This window comes from Nicotiana tabacum, chromosome 13 (genome assembly GCF_000715075.1).
Source record: "Nicotiana tabacum cultivar K326 chromosome 13, ASM71507v2, whole genome shotgun sequence".
Taxonomy (NCBI): domain Eukaryota; kingdom Viridiplantae; phylum Streptophyta; class Magnoliopsida; order Solanales; family Solanaceae; genus Nicotiana; species Nicotiana tabacum.
In genome coordinates, this window is record NC_134092.1 from 49,635,386 (window position 1) to 49,660,033 (window position 24,648).

A 24,648-nucleotide genomic window follows, 5' to 3' on the forward strand; every position below is an offset into this window, starting at 1 on the left:
AAAATAAAAGTAAAGGAAAGTGGGGAATTATTTTGTTTTAAAAAAGAAAAGAAAAATGGGAAGCGGGAATTCTTTTTAATTAAAAAATAATAAAATAATAAAATAAACAAAAATCTGAAAAATTTCGAACATTTTTCTATAAATAGAAGATAAATGTGAGGAGAAAAAAAGAGGGAGAAGGAGAAAAAAAAATGGGAGGAGGGAATTGCGAGAATTTTGTTTTCTTCTTCTAGGATAAGGGAATTTCTATTCGTGTCATTCTTTCTTCGTCTTTCTTTCGAAAAAAACAGTAGCTTCACCGCCCAAAAAAACCCTTAAACCTCCATAGAACAGCCCTTTTAATACCAGAAACTACCATCCAAACCCAATCGAAACAATGAGGTTTTTAGTTGAGGTCGCCGGCGAATTTCAATACTCCGTTTGAGGTCTTGCGTGCGGTCTGAATGTGTTTAAGATTCAAAATTGTAAAACCGTAAAGTTTCAGATTCAACTTTTGAGGTCTAATCCTTATCTTGTTTTGATTAATGATATGGGTTATTTCTTTTTTCTTTTGGTGTTCTTTGGTGTTCATTTATATCTTGAATGAATAAAATTATTGTTAAGCATGCTGCCAAATTTTGAGCTTCCTCTTTGTATATTTATCTTAGTTCATTAGCATGTTCTCTTAAAAAAAGGTTCATCCATGAATGATTTAACGAAATTTGCTAATTGATAAGTGATTTGTGATTGTTCATAAAAAAAAAATCTTATTTAAATGGAAGCTCAGGCAAGGTTATGTCTCTGTTTGGTTATTTAGTCCTTCATGTGTTAATAAATGTGCTTTAGTAGTTCCATCTTTGTTTTAAATTAAGCTATCAATTGTCTAAAGTATAGAGTTAAGTTGTAAACAAGTTTAACTAGAATTATGTCACGGGTGAAGATCCAATTTTTGGGCCTAGACACATGGGTTGCGAGGTTACTATAAGCTAATGAAGAAAGTTATTTTATCTTTGAGGCCAAAACTTGAAATCTGCTAGGCCCATTAATCTCATACAGTGGCCCCCTTTTGTAGTCCTTAAATAATTAATTTAATCTATTTCATACTTTTCTACAATGACATACTCTTATGGCTTTACAAATCTCAAATTAGTTTAAGACAAATAATTCACAAACATCGTAGCTTGCTTTAGGCGCGATTAATAAATTATCGCGACTATGAGTACGATTCCCGTTGCATGGTCACGATACGTAAATTTCAATTCGAGTGTGCGTTTCACGTGACTCGGCGTTTCACGTGACTCGACCAGAAATAAAAATTAACATGTTGTAAATCGCGGGTGCGTTTCACGTGGCACGATTCACAATGTGTACAAAAAACAAACGAGTGCGCGACATCGCGACTTGTTCAAACAAATTTCATAAATACTAAAAGCGGTTAAATATTTAACTAAAAGCGGTTAAAAGTAAAAAATGCACACTAGGTTTCAAATATATATTAAATCAGATAATTAAGCCAATTATTAATAGTTGAGCGACCGTGCTAAAACCACGGAACTCAGGAGTGCCTCGCACATTCTCCCGGGTTAATAGAATTCCTTACCTGGTCTTCTGTGTTCGCGAACCAAAAATAGAGTCAATTTCCTTGATTTGGGATTTTAAAATAAATCGGTGACTTGGGATACCATAAATATTCCAAGTGACGACTTTGAATTAAATAAATAACCTAATTTCGAAAAATATCACTTTAATTGGAAAAACTCCCCCCGTCCCCCGGGAAAAAGGAGGTGTGACAATTACATAGTTAGATTAGATTTTAAATGAATTATCAAAAATAAGAAGTTAAAAATAATAAATATATGCATATACATAATTTTTTATAAGTATAAATGATATTAGATTTGGTATTTAAGATGCATATTTTTTCTTGAATATACACTAATTAGTAATCATATATTTATAACTAATATTGTAAAACTAATTTATATATATTTTTAAAATTAATAATATTTAGTTTAATTAATTATAAAAACTAAAAACATATGTTTTGTAAGAACATCATGGAATGCATGTTTGATAAAATAAATTAATATTTATAAATATAATTTCATAACATTATGCAAATGTTTGACAAAATTAATCTATCAATTCTAACTAAAAAAATGAACAACATGCAATGTGAAATAACAAGCCAATACTACTAAAACAAATAAATTGGAACCATAATATAGCACATTTTCAAAATCACAATTATAAAATCCCCCCCAAAAAATTAAACATATGTCAAATTCCAACATAATAAAAATAAATTCCAATACAACTTAGGATTAGGAAACATAATAAGTTTATAACCTTATTCAACAACGAAATTCTACTTTAATAACATAACTTATTATATGCCAAATTTGTTAATGGCTCATTATTTCTAATATTAGGAGGTGTAGTTTCAAAAACTAGAATAATAACGCAGTTACGCTAAATGAAGAAAATACAACAAATAAGAAATAAAATATACGAGCAATTACATGGAATCACAAGAAGTAAAGGTAGAGAAATAAAAGATAAATAATGTACAAAAAGTATATATTTTAAAATTAAAAAGTAAAAATAAAATAGAAAATTAAATAATGGAAATAAAAAGTTATAAAAAATAAATTAAAATAAAAACAAAAAGGAAAGAAATTAAAAAGTAACCTTGTAATTACACAGTGTAATTACCACCAATTCTCACATCCCACTTGAGAATTGAAGAGTGTAATTACATCTCTCCAATTACACCCAATTTCATGTTGACGAAGTAATTACTTGGCCAGACAAATATACCAAACTGTGTAATTACACCCAAATCCAATTTCTAGGTGGCTTTCCAAACATGCTTTAAGTGCGTTTGTTTTTAAAGCTGAATCTTAATTATTCAGATCTTAATAATTAAGTGTGTTTATTTTTTTATTTCACAACCGCTTAATGGGTATGAATAGGTCTATATGATTAAAATCTATAACAAAGACTTAATTTCATTAAGATGCTATCATCCATATTCATTATTAGCTGCTGCCACTGCCTATCATTATCAACTACCACCATACCACCCACCACCATCATACTCTACCTCCACCACCCACCAATCCCCACCACTTCCACCATCATCATTTTCAACCACAACCAACACTCATCCACCTCAACTATCACAACTAACCACCCCATCACCATTAGCAATCATAAATGGCACTACCTATCATAATAAACTACCACTACCAACTACCACCTTTCTCAATCCCAACTACCACCACCACCCGCCATTATTAACTATCACCACTCACCACCACCATCCTCAATAATAATCACCACCATTACCAATCACCACTATCTACTATCATGAACCACCACCATCAACCAAAATTATCATCAACCACCATCTCTAGTCGGCATTCACAAGCACTACCATTAGCCATCACCACTATCAACTACCATATTTAAAAAATATATATATTTTATTGATAGAATATTAGATTAATTAGTATTTTATTTGAATTTTATATTTATTAATTTTCAAATAAAGATAATTTTTATACATTCAGATGTTAAAAATCAAACAATGTTAATCTATTAATTTTTAGATCTTCATACATATGTATTCATATTTAGATATCTTAATCTTTAGAGGTGTTAATGTTAAAAAAAAATAAATGAAAAAGGGTCAAAAATGCCCTTAACGTATTAGAAATGGTTTAAAAATGCCCTCCTTCCACCTATAAGTTCAAATTTGCCCTCAATATTATTTTTAGGCTTAAAAATGCCCATTTCATAACAGAAAGATGACATGGCATTGATGGACATTTTACAATTAAGGGCAAATTTGAACCCATAGGTGGAAGGAGGGCATTTTTGAGCCATTTTTAATACATTAAGGGCATTTCTGACCTTTTTTCGTTTTAACTAAACATGTAGCATTTATTTAGTTTGGAAAATAGTGAATTATTTTTTACTAAAAACTGAAAAAAACGACTATAAAAAAAACTGAAAAATATTTTCTAAAATAATATTTTTGTAAAAACTGAAAAAAAATTGAAAAGCAATTTTCTAAAGCAATATTTTTGTAAAAGCTGAAAAAAAATATTTCCTCTTCTTCTTCCTTCCTTGTTTGTCCATATGCTTTCTGAGTTCATTTTTTTTTATATATTTTAGTTCTTCTAATGAGTTAGTATATAAAAAATGAACTATTTTTGTTTTTTCTCAGTTTTTAGTAAAAAATAATTTATTAGTCTCGGAAAATGTAGCATTTATTTAGTTAAATATGTAGCATTTATTTAGAAATAGATTGGCTTTCTGAGTTCTGGAAAAATGGCATTTTAATTAAACATGTAATATTTATTTAGTCTAGAAAAAAGTGAATTTATTTTTACTAAAAACTGAAAAAAACGAAAATATTTCAGTTTTGATGTACTAACTCATTAGAAGAACTAAAATATATAAAAAATGAACTCAGAAAGCATATGGACAAACAAGGAAGGAAGAAGAAGAGGAAATATTTTTTTTTCAGCTTTTACAAAAATATTACTTTAGAAAATTGCTTTTCAATTTTTTTTTTCCAGTTTTTACAAAAATATTGTTTTAGAAAATATTTTTCAGTTTTTTTTAAAGTCGTTTTTTTTCCAGTTTTTAGTAAAAAATAAATTCACTATTTTCCAGACTAAATAAATGCTACATGTTTAATTAAAACGGAAAAGGGTCAGAAATGCCCTTAACGTATTAGAAATGGCTAAAATATGCTCTCCTTCCACTTATGGGTTCAAATTTGCCCTTAATGTTAAAATGCTCATTAATGCCATATCATCTTTCCGTTAAAAGAGGGGTATTTTTAAGTCTAAAAATAAAATAAAGGGTAAATTTGAACCCATAGGTGGAAGGAGGGCATTTTTAAGCCATTTCTAATAAGTTAAAGGGCATTTCTGACCCTTTGCCGAAAAATAAATGAGGCCTTAGCATACTTTTCTCAAAGAAAAAGAAAAAAAAAACAATCCACTCTGGAAAACGGATCGCATGACCTTCAAAGAATGATCTAGAAGTTTCAATTAGGGGCGACCTTATTACCAATTTCGTTTTCTCCTCCTCTACAGCTACATTGGAAAAATCTTTTCTCACCGAACAACTAACTTCTCATTCGCAAGCTTGTAATTTCGGTTTCTGAATTCGCAATGTCATCTCCTGCTGAGTAAGTCTCCCTTTTTCTTCTCTCTCCCTCTCTCTCCATGGAGCTATATATACACATTCATCATTTCACACACTTTGTGTGTAATCTGATTTTAAATTCTATTTTTTTTAATGAAAATACTCTCAATTTTATGTTCTATAATTCAACTTTTAGGGCTTTTCAGTGCGTCAATTGGATTGAGGATCCCCCAAAGTAATTTCGATCCTCAATTAATATTTTGCCATCAGTGTGATGGCTTTAATATTTTGGGTGGATAGGTTGCTTGCTTCTTCTTAATACTCCATGCCTCCCATTTTATATGATGTTTTTTTTTTATAACTGTGGTGTCGGCCCACCTCAGCTAGTTTCACCTCCCACCTATCAGGTAACTCTGTCCAGAAAGACTTGGACAATAGATAGAAATCACCTAGTGTTTTTGCCTCCATTAAGATTTTAACTTGAGACCCCATGGTTCTCACCAGCTAGGCCACACTCTTGGGCACCCCATTTTATATTACGTTGTTTAGATTGTGCAGGAGTTTAAGAAAAAAAGACCGACCTTTGAAACTTTGTGTCTAAAACAAACAATAAATATTTGTGACTATAACTATCTCATTAAGGTTAAAATAAGAAGTTTAATAATGAATTATTTCTAAATATAGAAAGGTATTAGGATAGACTAGAAAAGGAAGGTGCATCACATAAATTGGGATAGAAGGAGTTACCAATGTTAAGAACCATAAATTGTTGGATTTTGAGAGAGAAAGCAGTAAATGGCTGAAACTTTGTCTTATAGAGGTCACGACATAATAGAAATGCATAAGTGCGACACATGGACCATTTGATGCTAATAATGATAATGCATTTCTGCAATTTCATGGTTTTTAATAGGTTGCTCCATTGAGTTACCCCGTTGTTTGGAAGGGAAGATTCCCCCTTTTATTACGCCATGGGAAGTATCAAAGCGTACATTTGATATGAGCAGAACAATGGCATACCTTAAATTGGATGGAAAGAATATAGGTGATAACAAAAATTATGTGCTAGCCTGATTATGCTTACGTCCACATGTGAGGAGGATGGAATGGATCGTAATAAAAACTAAAAAGGTTGTATACAAAATACAGATAACACTCTTATTTACTCAAAAAACATCTAAATGAATACCTTACAAATGCACTCTACAATGAGTTTGATGCAAGTCTATCACAATATTTTATTCTCTAATGTTGTCTTACATCTCTTTCAATCTACTTCACAATTCAGTATGAGGAAGTAATTCTCCCTACCTCTCACATATAATTCTCTTTGTGTTCCTTCTATGCCTTAAAAACGAGAAAAGGGTGCGTCAATTCATAGGCTCATTGTCAGTACTTTGCACCCGCCATTTGAAGATTCTAGGCCTTCTAACCATTCAAACTTGTCAAAGGTTAATCTTCCATTCAAAATGCTTGAATCAAGCATTGGATTGTTTCGACCTTGATGTTTGAACCTAAAATTCAAGCATCGAGTATCTAGGACCATAGAAAAAAATCAACCGTTGCTAATTTCTTGAAAATTAAGACTTCTTAACAAATCTCCACCTTGGCTTGTATTTTCTAACATAGTAGACTTGCTACATGTTGAACAAAATTGACTAATCAATTTTCATGCCAATCATGTAAAAACAATAAATGATCTTATCAAGTGGTATCACCTTGGCTAGCTCTTACTTGATTCTCTTGCTTCATGGGAATTTTGTGTCATCAAGGAATTTTTTGACCTGGAGCTGAGCCTACACTCCACCACCTTTGCACTCTGAATTACCTTTCGGTACCAACTGCATAATTCAACCCAAGGACTCCACTAGACATTCAGTTGTATAGTGGCTGTCTCCATCTTTGCTCTAACTTATCATTTAAGAAGTCCTCCCGCCGAAGCTTGCTTTGGCACACTCTTACATCCCCAACAGTAGCTCGGCTACTGCATTGTGCTCAATCTTTGAGAGAATATCTCAACTCACCCTACGCATGCATGGGCCTCAACACTTCCCATCCGTCTCAAGAGTAGCTTTTGTGAAGCTTCACTGAGAGAATGACCGAAGTTTTGAACTATAGTAATCAGGATGAAGAATATTGAGTGTGATGCAAATGAGAAGACAATGTTGGTGTCCTCACTCGACAGTTCAAATCAAACTAGATATTAGCTTGGCTTTAATATTAAGATACCTGAAATTATCCTGAAGGCTATACCTTTATCTTGTCGTATCTATCATTTATGCTTGATTGTAGAAGAAGGTCGAAAGTGGTAAGAATGGTGTTAGGTATTAGTTTCATGGAAACTTCATGTGTCAAATGCAGTTAGGGGAAGAGATTAGCCTTCTGCAAAACCTGTACCCTTTTTCTGTCTATATCTACCCTATAACTAGTTCCACTGGTAGAGAAGAGGAGATTGTGATGTCATTGCTGAAAAACTACTGGTTGTTGCTTGTCATCTCCTTATCCCACACCTAAGTTGCGCGGACTCTTCGTTTTTGGTGCCGCACCCGTCTCAACACGGTACGGGTGCGGGTGCGTAACTTCGGATACTTTGACCTGATTCCATCGACAAATTTGGTGGAAAATTGAGATTTGATTTCTAAAAATTAAAAATAAAACAGATTTAAGACATGAGAAATGGCAAGCCTTCAATATTGTAGTACTTCTGTCTCATATTTGTTGCTTTGTGTTTCAGAAAAATCAAGAATTCAAGGGGTCGTGTTTTGAGTTCGGACTTCTGGCAGACAATAGCTGCGATATAGATGGAGAATTGGTGGAAGGCCTTGAATGGCTTTCTTTTTCGCTTTATATTTATTTATTTATTTATTTTAATAATTTTGAATTTTCTTAGCCGAATCACTGCACCCGTATCCATACCTGGATCCGCACCTCCGAATCTTAAATTTAGATTTTGCCGAATCCGACACTCGGATCCGTGCCCGTATCGGATACCCACGCCCGAGTCCGAGCAACTTAGTCCCACACACTTAGATTTTTCCTCCTCCTCACTCCCCCTTCACCAACCAGCGACTCCTGTCTCTTGTGTCTGTATCTTTAAGAATCTAATCTCCCCAGCCTTACCCCTTACACTTAGCACTTTTTGTTAACTTTTGTTGCCTATTTTATTTTTTAAAACAAAAGATTTTTGCCCAATCTTCTTTTTTTTTTTTGACTTGGTGACTCAATTTTGATTGAAACTTTAGCAATTTCTTTATTCCCTTAAATGAGGAAAATCAAACACAAAAAACATTTAACTAGCGAAGCTGAAATATTTCTTGAAAGACTAAATTATTGGAAATGACTACTGCTGCTTTCTTTTGGGGCAGAGCATGACTTGGATAACTAGTATCTCATAAAATTTAAGTATTTGATACTTTATAAAAAAAAAGTGTTTCATAACCACGTGCTGTGCCGTCTTTATTGAAGGCTAATTATCTCCATCTTCATCAATGAGTTGAGCTTGATTATCTGTATTTCAGAATATGACGTGAAACTGATTTTCCTTAAAACTTCTCGCATTCGACTGACAACAAAATGCATGTTAGGATTGAGATCCACATGTTTTTAGTTAGTTCCTTTCTCTTCCATCTGATCCATCTTGCTAAGGCATCTTTGACAGTGTAGAGCATCTCACTGCTTAAGCCAAACAGTTTAAGATATAGTTCCTAGATTTCCAGTCACCTCTGAATAATGAATGTGAAGATGACAGCGCCTTTTTGCGCATGTACCATCTATTGTCCTATTCTGCCCGTTTTGTAAATTATCTTGCCTGACTTATTAAAAAGGAAAAGTTGCATGAGGCAAACCTCTTGCTCTTCTGTCGTGAAAAACAGGCCACTTTTATTGGTATTTCGTTCTCCATGTTACGGGCAATCTGTTGACCATTTCTATACTACTAGAGAGGTGATTGTAACATGACTTCACCATGACCTTCCAGTTATTGTACCTGATAGAGTATACCTCTTGTAATTGTCTTCGCTGTCAGTTAAGTTTTATTGGTAATGGGGTTATTATTCCCCTCCTAAATCTGAGCTCTCAACTCCCAACTGGTTCTGTTGCTGCTTCTTGTTAAGCATTTGGAGACTTCACGTTGTGCTGTGAAGTTGCTAATCTGAGATTTTTTCTGCGGCATGTGTCCCAAGCGAGTCATCCTTTAGAATCTAATCCTTCTATCATTTCCAAAGAAAAGGAAAAGTTTGAATGTATGTGTCTACTGATTTGACAGGTCAGACTATATGTGAGAACTGTGGATTGCTGTCCCTCCTTCCTATAATCTCTGGTCTTAAGATTTGCTATCTTTTGCTTTCCTTATTTTATGCCATTAGGTCATTTTTAATCTCATATTCTGGTCATTGGTATGAATGCTATCTGCTTTATACTTTATGTTTTCTCTATCAAGTATTCACTGAATGACCTAATTGTTTTCTCATCACAGGTTCTATAAATCACTTCCACCTGTAAGCAAGGCTTACGGGACTGCTTGTCTAGTTTTGACAACTGCATGTCAATTGGGACTGTTTGATCTTGTTGATATTGCATTATTGTATGAGCTAGTATTCTCCCATTTTCAGGTAAATATCCTTTTATTTAATTATACTTCGGATATCAGCATCTTTACGATGCTAACCAGACACCATAATGTATCATACCTACGAGGCCTGTGACAAGCTTATTTAGTTTGAAACATTCTCTAGTTCCAATGGCTGAATTCTTATATTCTCATGCTTAGTGTATGACTTTGAGATATCTAAATTGTTATGTTAGTTCCTGTTATTGTTCTTTTCAGTAATCATTTGATGGTTATAGTTTTTAACATAGGATAATTGCGCAATGGATCTTGCAATAGATGTAGATATACAAGCATCTCTGGTGTTCTTATACTTGGGAGCTAGCTTGCTTTTTTATCACTCACACATGGCTTTCGCTGAAGTTGGGACTGGGAAGCACCTTAAATACAACTCCTCTGGCTTCCTCTCAATGATATTAGTTCATGTCAATCTTAAATGTTTTTTTTTTTAGCAAATATACCACTAGGCCTAAGTTGCTCCGACACGGTAGTTTAGGTGCCGCACCCGTGTCGACACGACACTAGTATGGGTGTGGGTATGGGATCCGTACCGATTTTGATCAAATAATTTTGGGTACTTAGACCACGACAGACGGAGAAATTGAAGACGAGATACAATTTGATTCCCGAAATCATAACCAAAACTGGAGTAAATTTGAAGAAAACAACATACCTTATCCAAAAAATCAATCCTTTACTTATCTACAACTTGAGAGTAAAAACAAATCCATACTTTACCAGTTATACGTAAGTATTCCATAAAATTTCTCATAATTTAGAGATATTTTTATATTTTTATTTTCTTGAATTATTTTTAGCCGGATCCCCGCACCCATATCCGTACTAGGATCCGTATCCTCGAATCTTAGAATTAACATCTTGAAGGATCCGACCTCTAGATCCGCACCCGTGTCGGACACCCGCACCCGTGTCCGAGCAATTTAGCACTAGGCAGGCTGCCTAGTGGCTAAATATTTAATGGGTCATTTATTTTTTGGTGAAAAATAAATTTTTTGCTTTTGCTCTTGCCATAACGTGGTGACTTTATGTTTGTGCAACTTATCCTATTAGCAAACAAAATGGATGTTAACTACCTCCTCTCAGCTGTTCTCCTAGTCGAAGAACAAATTGTTTCCCGTATGAACCAACCAATTCATTGAGGGGTTGGGGGGGGGGGACTATTTTGACTTTCAATGACATATCAGATAAGCTTGAGATATGATTATTTCTTATTTGGAACTGCAATTTAAATTTTATAAAGAAATTCTGAATGCTATAAAATGTATCGTGCCTGGTGTGAGTCGTGTGACCAAAGGTGAATTGGAGATTTAAACTAATAGGTCAAAAGTTCTCAAATTTTTGAATATATGGGATCGCAAATTGTTTCTCGTATGAACCAACCAATTCATTTGGGGATTTTGGGGGGAGGTAGGGGGTATTTGGACTTTCAATGACGTATTTAGATCGAAGCATGGAAAACAGCTCACCACTAAGTCTCCGTGTAATACGTCTATGCGCCCGTATGACCACCGGAAGTACCTGTCTCAGTACCTGCATAATCAGTGCAGGAGTGTAGTATGAGTACGTAAATCAACGCGTACCCAGTAAGTATCTAGTCTAACCTCGAATAAGTAGTGACGAGAGGTCTACTTAGGGGGTATTTGGACTTTCAATGACGTATTTAGATCGAAGCATGGAAAACAGCTCACCACTAAGTCTCCGTGTAATACGTCTATGCTCCTGTATGACCACCGGAAGTACCTGTCTCAGTACCTGCACAATCAGTGCAGGAGTGAAGTATGAGTACGTAAATCAACGCGTACCCAGTAAGTATCTAGTCTAACCTCGAAGAAGTAGTAACGAGGGGTCTACTTGGGGGGTATTTGGACTTTCAATGACGTATTTGGACTTTCAATGACGTATTTAGATCGAAGCATGGAAAACAGCTCACCACTAAGTCTCCGTGTAATACGTCTATGCGCCCGTATGACCACCGGAAGTACCTGTCTCAGTACCTGCATAATCAGTGCAAGAGTGTAGTATGAGTACGTAAATCAACACGTACCCAGTAAGTATCTAGTCTAACCTCGAAGAAGTAGTGACGGAGGGTCTACTTGACACTTACTAGTGGTCAAAATAATTAAGTACATAAAGTAGACAGGTATGAAACTCAACAAGTAGCAACGATGCAGGTAAACAGCATAATAAAACTTCCAGACAAGAATTATTATGAAATCACCAATACCACAACTTGCCTTGAAGGCACAAGGTCAACCGATACCAATACCACATCAAATCTCAAGTATGGCACAGTAATCGCGAGCCCTAATCGCGACCTTTTTTCAGAAACTTGGCTGCTCTGTTGTTCGAAGTTGAAGAAGAAAGAAACTTCTGAGAGTCAAGCCCTAATCGCGACCTATTTTCTTAAGTCTTTGCCCTTTTTCTTTTTTCTTTTTAAAAAAGCGACGCTTTAGTCGCCTCTCGCCACACTGTCGCCTCTCGCTACACAAGCAGAGGCGATCGCTTTATGTAAATCGCAACACAACAGATGAAAGAAGCGACACAGTCTCGCATCGCAGCGACGTAGCGCTCGCTATTTACAACACTGGAGTAGTGTTACACAATATTGTCGAGGCGAACGGCCCGATCCCATAAGAGTAATTCACAATACTGACGAGGCGAACAACCCAATCCCATAAGAGTAATTTACAACACCGTCGAGGCGAACGATCCGATCCCATAAGAGTAATTTACAACATTGCCGAGGGGAACAACCCGATCCCATAAGAATAATTTACAACACTATCAAGGCGAACGACCCGATCCCATAACAATAGAGAAACTCTCTCACTCGCGAAAATATTTGCGAGTTGATAAGACACGAAACTACCATTCATCAAATATTTCACGATTTTCAACGTAAGAGACTCGGTCAATTTTTTTATTCTAGTCTCAATCTCAGTCATAAATTTAAGGAATCAAACAAACACGATAAATTCACATAGCACATTTAAAGCATGATGTGTTTCTAAGTCTACCCGGACATAAACATGAATCTAGCTACGTACACACTCTCGTCACCTCGTGCGTACGTAGCGCCCAAAACAAGTAGCACATAACAATTAGCATACCTGCGAGGATAATCTCTTACAAGATTAGGCAAGAGACTTACCTCGATCCAAAGCTCACTACTTGTCTCTCTAACCTCACTACTTGCCTCAAATCGATGCCGAGCAATACGAAACTAGCCAAAGGTCGTATAAACCAATCAATATATGCTAAAAAGTTCATAGTTTATCTATTAGAGTAATTTCCCAACCTCGTTTGGAAAGTCAACAAAAGTGAACCCCGGGCCTAGGTGTCCGGATTTCGGAATTTTTTTGAAGATAAACATTACCCATGACATTACAAACTCAAATATATAATTTATTCCCAATTCCATAATCAATTTCGTGGTCAAAGCCCATTTTTACCAAACCCTAGGTTTTTCAACAAAAATGCCAAAATTCCACAATTTCTATGTTATAATCTACCCATAATCCATGTATTTAACTCTAAATTGGTAGAAATCACTTACCTTGTGATTTTTGATGAAAATCCCCCTCAAAAGAGCTCTCAAATTTGTCCAAACCAAAGTGAAAAGTGAGAGAAATGACCTAAGTCCCGAAATAAAAATGTGATCTGCCCGGTGATTCTTTCTTCGCGATCACGGTAAGTCCCTCGCGATTGCGAAGACCAAACTATTCCAGCTGACCAAAATCCTCTTTGCGTTCGCGTTGAACAACCACCCACCCTTCCGCGTTCGCGGTCCCCCAGCCGCGTTCGCGAAGGCCAACAACCTTCTAGCCCAACTCAGCCTCAGCCTTCTTCACGTTCGCGAAGATGGCTCCGCGTTCGCGAAGAGGAATCAGATCCTCCATCGCGTTCGCGGGGCCCTACTCGCGTTTGTGAAGAGCAAAATCTCAGACCCCTCCCCAGCCCCCTTCGCGATCGCGGGATTACCCGATCGCGCGAAGCACACCAGCAAACCAGCAATATCAGCCAACTTCAACTTTTTTGTGGGTGGTCCGAAATTCACCCTGGACCTCGTCCAAATGTACCAACAAGTCCATAAATATACTACGGACCTACTCGAAGTCTCGGAACACGTAAAATAACATCGAAACCAAGAATCGCACCTCAACATCAAATTAATCAACTTTGGAACTTCAAACTTCTTCCAGAACGCGACGAATCATACTTAGATAACTTGGAATGACGCAAATTTTACGCACAAGTCACAAATCACAACACGAACCTATTCCAAGGCTCAGAACCCCAAACGGACATCGATAACACCAAAGTCTACTTCAAATCAAACTTAGAAACTCTAAAACCTTCAAGACGTCAACTTTCAATAATAAGCACCGAAACACTCCCGGTCCACCCAAAATTCGATCCGAACATACGCCCAAGTTCAAAATCATCATACAAACCTATTGGAACTTTCAAATCCCGATTTCGAGGTCGTTTACTCAGTGTTGACCCAAGTCAAACTTGACCACCTTAGGCCACTACTATGGAACTAATTGTTCCGAATTTAATCCGAACCTTTCCAAAACCAAACCAACCATCCCCACAAGTCATAAAACAGTAAAAGCACATACAAAGTCTTAAATAGGGGAACAGAGATTTAGAAAGCAAAATGACTGGCCGGGTCGTTACATATATGATACCGTTTTACTTTTTTTTTCTTAATAGAATCTAAAATCTAAAAATTATATATAGCCCCCAATTCCCAAACAAATACCCTCCAATTACCAACCCTTCACTGTCTCTCTCTCTTGGCTGAATCCTTCGGTTCAATTTCAAAGTTACATTGCATCCGGAGCCGTCTCCGCTGCCATTAGCCGCTGGCCACTGCCGCTTTTCGTTGGTTGTCGCCTCTCTCGCCGGCAACCACATCGTCATGTTTCACTTTGATTTTAATCATTGTATTGTACTTTTAAAATTAGTTTGGCCATGTACAATTTCATCAATTAAAAAGAATTTCAGTACTTAATTTGATGGTAATTTATTTTGGGTATTTTACAGCGTATTTTGTTTCAAGTTTGGGAATTGGGGCCATCATTAGTATGTGATTAAAATTTATTACTAACTTAGAGAATTGTCTTCTTGAAAATTACGTGGCTTCAAGTAAAGGAATTTGATGCTTTTTTTTTTTTATCTCGATTCTTTAAAGCTCGATCCAAAGGAAAGACTACCCATTAGGGACTATCATCCAAATAAGCGTGATAAGATTAGAAGAGCATACCTCCAAAGAGGTCCTTACTAACCGTGATATCATAAGTTTCCTCAAAGAGGTTTTTCGGTCTTTAAAGTGTCATTTCAATCCTAAATAGTTTGACCAGTATCATAATTGGTTAGAACATAGTGTAATAGAAGATGCAGCTTATTGTTTGTGTTGTTACTTATTTCAAGATGAAGGCATTCGTTAAGGTGGAGGCAGGCGATGTATTTTTAAGTATATGGTTTAAGAGTGCACAAAAAAATAGATTAGGTATGCATGTTGGTGGGTTGAGCAGTATTCATAACCAGGCAAAAAAGAAATGTTAAGATCAATTACAACAAAAACAGTCAATTCAAATTGCATCTGATAGGCAATCTAGTCAAACCAAGCTCGAATACACAATTCGCTTGAAGGCTTCAATTGAGTTGGTGAGACTCCTTTGAATCAAGAATTGACATTTCGTGGATATCGTGAAGATGAATCATCATTAAATTCTTTCATGGTAAGCAATGAGGTGTGATAAAATCCATGATCTTTTGTTCAAAAAGGCTCCAAATAATGATTAGTTGACTAATCATAAAATTTAAAAAGATATTATCATTGCATGTAAGATTAAAACAGTTAAAGCAATTATGGGCGATCTAAATAGTGACTTTTTTCATTGGTAGTTAATAAATCTTGTGATGTATCACGCAAAGAACAATTGGTTATTATCTTGCGATATGTTGATAGATGGGGATCTGTCGTGGAGCATTTAATTGGGATCGTTCATGTTCGTTATACTAGTACTTTATGTTTAAAGGAAGCAATTATTGATTACCTTGCTCAATATTCTTTGAGTTTATCTTATGTACGTGGCCAGTGCTATGACAGAGCAAGCAATTTGCAAGGGTATCTAAGTGGCCTTAAAACTTTGATTCAACAAGAAAGTAAATCAACTCATTCCATTCATTGTTTTGCTAATCAACTTCAATTGACTCTTGTTGCGGTGTCTAAAAGGTATCTTGAAGTGAGAGAACTTATAATGTTGGTTTTTAATGTCTTGAATATAATGGGAGGTTCTTCCTAATGTATGGATTATCTTCGAGAATCTCAAGCAGAAGCAGAAAAAGTTCAAGAGGCATTAGATATAGGTGAGCTTGAAATTAGTAGGGGGCTTGAATCAAGAACTTGGTCTTGCTATAGCTGCCGATACTCGTTGGGGGTTGCACTACAAATCTTTTAAGAACTTTATTTCTATGTTTGGCTCTATTGTTGATGTTCTTGGCACTATAGTTGTTGATGCCCGGTCTTTAGAAGAAAGAGCTAAGGCAAAGGGATATTTTAGAACTTGTCAAAAATTTGAGGTTGCTTTCATGTTACACCTAATGAGATATGCTTTGGGATCACAAATGAGCTTAATACATCCTTATAGAAAAAGGAACATGATATTGCAAATGTTGTTCTACTTGTTGAAGCGGCAAAGAGACAGTTGCAGAAGCCAAGAGATGAAGAATGGGATTCACTGATTGATAAGGTGTCTGCGTTTTGTGTCAATATGACATTTTGATATTAAACTTTGACGAGCTCTATATTAACTCCGGAAGATCTCGACGTAAAGTTGCTGATTATATTATTTTACATCACTATCACATGATGTATTTTTTAAGATTATTGATTGGCAAGTTCAAGAACTCAATGTTCGTTTTAATGAGGTGACAACGAACTTGCTCATTGAAATACCTTTCTTAAATCCAGTTGACTTATTTTTCAGTTTTGACATAAAAAAGATATTGAGAATGGTTGAATAGTATCTTGACGTTTTCGATGAAAATATAATGGTTACTCTCAGGAATTAGTTTGAAACTTATATTGTTGATATTTGTGATGTTGATGAAAGGTTCTCAAATTTACAAGAACTTGTTGATCTTTCTGAAACACTAGTTAAGTCAAAGAAGTATTTGAATTATCCATTTGTGTTTCGCCTTGTGAAATTTGCTTTGCTTTTACCACTTGCCACTACTATAGTTGAGAGAATTTTTTCGGCGATGAAGTTGATCCGGACTGAATTACGAAATCGAACGGATGACGAGTTCATGAACGGTTGTTTGGTGCCTTATTTAGAAAAGAATATTTAACACTCTTTCTGATGAGAATATTATTTATACGTTTCAGGAAATGAAAACTCGTAGAGGGCAATTTTAATCATGTATTTTAATTTTTATTATTAATAAATATTTATTTTGTTGACGTCTTTGTATATTTGCTTCTTCGCATTTTGAACCCGCATAAAAATCCTTGGTCCCCACTGGTGCTACATGCATGTACCTTAACAAAAGATAATAGTGATTCATGTTTTTTGTTAAATTACATCATATTAAATTATGTTGAGCCTGTAAATGAGAAATTTGCATCACTTGTTATAAGTGATATCTAGTGCACGTATCTGAAAAGTGTTTTGTAAGTACCAAGATACGTGTAATTTATCTTTTTGGGTTTAATTTTCAATATTAATGAGGATACCGGATGCTACATTTGTTTCAGGTATGGAGATTGATAACAAATTTCTTCTTTCTTGGGAAGTTCTCAATTAATTTTGGGATTCGCCTCTTGATGATGTAAGTGCCCACAACCTATGTTGCCCGGACTCACCGAAATGTGGTTGGGTGCGTGTCAGATCATTTTTGGAGGATCCGACACGGATGCGGCAACATTTTGGAGAGTCCGCGGCACATAGCCCACACCCTCTGACCAGTATTTTTTCTTTTAAAAGTCTTATTTCTCTAATATGAATCATTTTCTACGGCACTATTAAAGCTTGCAATTAGTTAGGAAATGCAAAAGATTTTTGTTTTACTTTTTCAAGTATTAATTATGATTATAGCTTCTTGATGTTATAGAGCAAGATATGGAGTGCAACTGGAGAGTGGACCTTTTCAAAGACGAACAGCAGATTTTCTGTGGATGATGATATTTGGAGCTTTGACATTGTTGGTATGTCAACTGCTGAACATTTTGGGAGTGAATTACCCAAGACATGAGCTCCTATTGTGTCTTTCTTAGCTGTGACCTCATACCCTTCCCTTGCTATCATCTTTATTACTCTACTGTTTGTTTTACAATGCAGATGATGTTTCATTCCTCTGATACGCACCAAACCAATTTTTCATTTGTTTAACATATTGTCTCCTGCTATGCCTAGGCTTTATCGCTAATCCCCTTCTTCCGCTCCCCATTCTTGGGCATATCAATCGTTTTCATGCTTTTATATATCTGGAGTAGAGAATTCCCAAACGCTAATATCAATATTTATGGTCTTGTGACCCTAAAGGTATGATTCTGTTCTTTCGTTTAGATACCTCAAGCCTCAGTTGTCAGGTTTTCGTGCTCTTTATCTTAATTTTCCGTTGGTGAAATGTTTCTTCCCATTCCAACTTGCAGGCGTTTTACTTGCCGTGGGCCATGCTCGGTTTAGATGTTATTTTCGGATCACCAATTATGCCAGATCTCTTGGGGATCATTGCTGGACATCTCTATTACTTCTTAACCGTGTTGCATCCACTTGCCACGGGGAAGAACTTTTTGAAGACACCAATATGGGTGTATCCTTTTGATTGCAGTTTTGACCAATGACCATCTAGATGTTCTCGTAACTGCTGTCTGAAATCACCCATGTAGGCATCTCATTACAGAGCATCACCAGAGAGGTCATTGCAATTGCATGTTCCTTGCACCATCAAATTTTATTTTGCTGCTGTGTTGTCCCTGGCTAATTTGGTTTTTGTTTCCGATTTCCACCTAACAAAACCAAAACGAAAAGAAAGAAGATGCTCATTTTTCTGCATTTAGGAAACGAAATTATTCTTTTCTGCAAATTTCTTTAACTGGTGATACATAGACATAAGCTGGTTATGCGTTGGAAGATTGGAGCACCTACTGCTACTCCTGCACAACCTGATAATGCCGGTGCAGCTTTCAGAGGGAGATATTATCGGGTTGGAGGAGCAACAGCTTATCCTGCACAGCCTGATAGGGGTTCTGGTGCAGCAACAACTGACACTGTGCAACCTGATAGCAGTTCTGGTGTAGCATTCAGAGGGAGATCATATCGCCTTGGTGGGTGAGTTGCTGCATTTTCCACCTTCAACCGGTAGCTTCAAGTCAATAGTGAATTTTTATTCACGTTAGCTTGACCATGCAGCGAAAGGAAAAGATCTTTATATATATATATATATATATATATATATATATATATATATATATATTGTAAAGTACAATGTTGAAAGCGTGTAAAAGCTTGAATGACATGTTGAAATGCAGATGAATGCATAACCACCTGTAACCCACCCCTTCCTGAGGAAAAACTGATTTGTGTAGAACTTTTTCTTTCTAATGGTAGAAGTATTTACGGAAGGATTACTGGAAACAGATTATGTCAATCCATTTGGGGAAAGAAGAGTTGATAGGCGAAATTTTTCTGATTTGGATATTTGCTATGGATTTTCCACGGAGAACGCTGACAATGAATAAAGGTTGCGTAGTTTAGCAGCTGTTAGATTCATGTTTTGCTTGAGTCATAGATATTGTGACTCGTAGCATCCAAAATCGAATGATGGCCAAAGCCTCCGTGAAACCACGCAAGGATAATAGAGTTTTGTATCTTTCTCTATCTCCAGAAAAACCATTTTAGCTAAAAATTCACGTTGGGTTTCCCCCCAATAATCGAATACTTTTGTTTGTAAATACTGCATATTTGATTCCATCTATAAATTGATTTTCTTCCCTATGAGTTAAAGTCTCAATAAGAATGCTAGTTCTTATCCGGCTAAGCTCCGAAACATCCAACCTCACGAACCTATTGGCTAAAGCCTGAACATCCAAAGCTATTGGTCTCTCCCCAGTTGGAATAAAAGCAAGGCTACTCATGCTCTCCGCCTTCCTACTCAAAGCATTGGCCACAACATTGGCCTTCCCGGGATGATAAAAAATGGTGATATCATAATCCTTTAGTAGCTCTAACTACCTCCGTTGCTTCAAGTTCAGATCCTTTTGCTTAAATACGTGCTATACACTCATGTGATCCGTGAACACCTCACATGACACACCGTTGCCTCCAAATTTTTAGTGCATGAACAATGGCTGCTAACTCTAAGTCGTGTACCGGGTAGTTCTTCTCATGTGGTTTCGACTGACGTGAAGCATAAGCAATCACTCTACCCTCCTGCATCAACACACACCCAATGCCAACATGTGAAGCATTATAATAGGCTGTATAAGAACCCGATGCTGAAGGCAAAACCAGAACTGGAGCTGTAGTTAAGGCAGTCTTGAGCTTCTGAAAGCTCTCCTCACACTCGTCAAACCACATGACTGGGGCACCCTTCTGAGTCAATCTAGTCAAAAGAGCTGCGATGGATGAAAAACCCTCCACAAAACGACGATAATACCCCACCAATCCTAGAAAATTTCGGATCTCAGTAGCGGTAGAAGGCTCGGGCCAACTCTGAATTGCCTCAATCTTCTTCGGATCCACCTTAATCCCCTCGCTGGACATCACATGGCCCAAAAATGCCACCGAATCAAGCCAAAACACACACTTGGAGAATTTAGCATATAACTTCTTCTCCCTCAAAGTCTGGAGCACGATCCTCAAGTGCTGCTCACGATCCTCCCGGCTACGAGAATACACCAATATATCACCAATGAGCACAATGACGAAGGAATCAAGATATGGATGGAACACGCTGTTCATCAAGTGCATAAATGGTGCTGAGTTATTGGTCAGCCCGAAAGACACCACCTGAAACTCAAAGTGACCATAACAGGTCCTGAAAGACGTCTTCGGAACATTTGAAGCCCGAATCTTCAAGTGATTGTACCCCGATCTCAAGTCAATCTTCGAGAATACCCTAGCACCCTAAAGCTAATCAAACAAGTCATCAATACGCGTTAGTGGGTACTTGTTCTTGACTATTACCTTGTTCAGCTGCTTGTAGTCAATACACATCCTCATAGAGACATCTTTCTTCTTCACAAATAGAACTGGAGCACCCCGAGGTGAGACACTCGGTCTGATGAAACCTTTATCAAGCAATTCCTGAAGCTGTTCCTTTAATTCCTTCAGCTCAACTAGTGCCATGAGATATGATGGAATAGAGATGGGTTGAGTGCTCGGCACCAAGTCGATACCAAAATCAATATTCCTATCGGGTACCAAAATCAATATTCCTATCGGGTAGGTCTGCTAGAAATACATCTAGAACATTTCTCATTACCGAAACTGACTCAATGGTAGGAGTATCATCACTAATATCCCTCACCAAGGCTAAGTATGACAAGCACCTCTTCTCAACCATCCGCTGTGCCTTCAGGAAAGACACTACCTTGCTAGGAACATGGACCAACAAACCTCTCCACTCCAACCGCGGCAACCCTGACATGGCCAACGTCACAGTCTTGGCGTGACAATAAAGAATAGCGTGATATGGCGACAATCGGTCCATGCCCAAAATAAAATCAAAGTCCACCATACTGAGGAGTAGAAGATCAATCCTAGTCTTATAACCCCCGATAGTGACCAAACACGATCGATAAACACAATCTACCATAATAGAATCCCTAAGAGGCATATACACATAAACAGGGGTACTCAAAGAATCATGAGACATATCCAAATATGAAGCAAAGTAAGATGACACATACGAATAAGTGGAGCCCGGATCAAATAAAACTGGTGCATCCCTATGACATACCAGAACAATACCTGTGATGATAACATCTGATGCAACACTCTCAGTCCTACCCGGAAAAGCATAACAACAGGCTTGGCCTCCCCCTCTAAGACAATCTATACCGTCCTGTCCTCCACCTCTAGACGGCTGTGCAGGTGTAGCAGTAACTGGAGTAGAAACTATAGCCTGAGTACCCTGTGGAGGTCCACCCCTCCGATGTCTAGGACAATCCCTCACCATATGCCTGGTATCACCACACTCAAAATAACCTCTCTGAGGGCGCGACTGCTGGAACTGAGTCTGATCCAGACGGCTAGAATGATCGATGTAGGCCCCCCTACAGGAGGTGCATCTAAGATGGCTGACCAAAGTGAGTACTCTGAGGTCCCTGAATAGATGGAACATTGCGAGTGACCTGAAGTGCAGATTGTACTAGTCGATTGATGAAACCTCTGTCGTGACGAGCTGATACTGTTGAGAGGGTACCACTAAACCCTCCAAAATTTCGAGGCCTCTTGGCCTTTCTATCCTCCCTCTTCTGGCCACGCATATCTCCAACCTGCGAGCGATCTCCACAACCTTCTGAAATGGAGTATCAGTCTCCAGCTCCTGTGCTATCTTGAATCTGAGACCATAACTGAGCCCCTCGATAAATCTGCGGAGTCGATCTCTGACTGTAGAAACCAAAGTGGGTGCATGACGATATAGCTTACTAAACCTCATGGCATACTCGGACACAGTCATAGTCCCCTGATGCAACTGCTCGAATTCTGTGCGCAATGCATCCCTGAGGGTTTGTGGAACACACTCCCTCAAAAATAGATCAGAAAATTGAGCCCAAGTGCGAGGTGCTGCATCAACTGGCCTACTCTCATCATAAGCTTGCCACTACCTATATGCCGACCCCATCAGCTGAAAAGTAGTAAAGTCGACCCCGCTCAACTCCACAATGCCAATAGTGCGGAGAATACGATGGCACTGGTATAGAAAGCCCTGTGCATCCTCAGAAACTACGTCACTGAAAGTTGGAGGAAAATACCTCTTGAGCCTCTCTAACCGCTTTTGCTCCTCCTCTGATGCCACTGGCCTGACCTCAGGCTGAACCGCTGTCACGGGTTGTACCAGTATATCACCGGGAGCCTAATCAACATGACCCCGCTACTCTAGAGTACGTGCGGCGGGAGTTTGAGCTCCTCCTCCAGTTTGAGAAGTAGCTGGTGCAACTGGGATCAATCCTGCCTAAGCCAAAGTACCGAACAAGCTCAGAAAATGCGCCAAAGTCTCTTGAAGTCTAGGGGTAGTAACATGCGTCTCAGGTGCCTGCTCCCCAATCGGAGCTACTGGTAGCTCCTCAGATGCTGCTCTCGCAAGTGCTCTAGCTTTAGTACGTGACCCTCCTCGGCCTCTGCCTCGACCTCTGCCCCGGCCTTTAGCAACACCGGCACTGGGGGAAGCATTGTCAATAACTGAATCTCGTATTCTCACCATCTGTGAGAGAATATAAAGACAAAGCTCAAATTCCGAAATCAATAAATCTGCACGATAAGGAATGAAAGAAGTGAAATTTCCTAATAGTTTCATAGCCTCTCGAAGATAATACAGACGTCTACGTACCAATCCGCAAGACTCTATTAAATTTTCTTATGACTCGTAGTTCCTATGAACCTAGAGTTCTGATACCAACTTGTCACGATCCAAAATCCCACATTGAGGATCGTGATGACACCTATTCTCTAAGACTAGGTAAGCTTACACATGACGAGATCAACAGAATTAAACCACTTAAACTAGTAAATGGCATAACATAACTGAAAAAGAACAATAGTCATACATCCCCAAAATCGGCAGTATGGAGTCATAAGCTCTATTGCGAGTTCACTAGCAATCTCAAATACAACACTGTTTGGAAATAAAATAAACAGTAGCAAATTATCACTAGAAGGTGACTTCGAGGCCTGCGAGCATCATGCAGGTATACCTTGAAGTCTCCGCAATATCTAAATCAACTCACTAGCGTCCAACACGGTCCTAGGTACCCAGATCTACACAAAATATGCAGAAGCGTAATATGAGTACACCATAAACAATACCAGTAAGTATCAAGACTAACCTCGGTGGAGTAGTGATGAGGTTCAAGTCAAGATACTCACTAGACATAACACTTACATAATATCAATATATAGCTAACAACGGAAAATAAAATCAATAAATGACAACAAAAAGTAAACTTGTAATAACACGGCAAGTAATACACAAAGAGAAAACAATTAAGGAAACATTGAAAAGTTCAACTCATAAAGCCGTACCAATCATAAGAATAACAACAAAAATTACCCCGAGGTACCGCACCTCATAATCACAAATCACAAGTCACAATTCACCCTTATGACGCCGCGTGAGCTTCACAATTTAAAATATTTTTCCGAAATAGCTTCACGCGCTTTAGCCCCCTTATCTTGCTGCGTATGCATCACAATGAAGTATTTTCCCTTACTAGCAACACACGCATAAGCCCCCTTATCTCGCCGCATGCGCATCAGTATACACACCACTCTTATGCCACTGTATGCACATCTCAATCACAACACAACAATCAACTGCACACACAAGTATACGCGATCGTCAAGTAATAAAGTGACTAAAGGTCGGATGTCGAACCCATGAGGACTTATGATTAACTATTAACTAAATTAGACAATCCTAATTATCTAAATAAGAATTAAACCTAGAAGTATATGACTCTAATCTAATTAAAATAAAAAGAAAACAAATAAGGAACTCTGAACAAAGGAAGAGTAGATTTTTATGTTATCAATGTGATAAAAACGATCTAGGGTTATGGGCTATCTAACATTCCTATTGTATTCTTCAATTAAATTGACTAACTAATTTATCTAGCTTATTGGTTGACATGGTTA

General features: G+C 37.3%; 1 protein-coding gene across 2 annotated transcripts; it reads left to right on the forward strand.

Annotated features, from left to right (window-relative positions):
- Positions 1–5,011: 5,011 nt before the first annotated feature.
- Positions 5,012–19,547, forward strand: LOC107781441 (derlin-1). Of its 2 annotated transcripts, XM_075227973.1 has the most exons (8): positions 5,014–5,188; positions 7,880–7,957; positions 9,620–9,755; positions 17,544–17,617; positions 17,900–17,993; positions 18,202–18,330; positions 18,441–18,601; positions 18,898–19,547. In XM_075227973.1, the coding sequence occupies exons 2-8, from the start codon at positions 7,947–7,949 to the stop codon at positions 19,121–19,123; spliced, it is 831 nt and encodes a 276-aa protein (XP_075084074.1). In that variant the 5' UTR covers positions 5,014–5,188; positions 7,880–7,946; the 3' UTR covers positions 19,124–19,547. The 2 variants fall into 2 exon arrangements, with proteins under 2 accessions (XP_075084073.1, XP_075084074.1); XM_075227972.1 differs by lacking the exon at positions 7,880–7,957 and having other exon boundaries at positions 5,012–5,188.
- Positions 19,548–24,648: the final 5,101 nt, after the last annotated feature.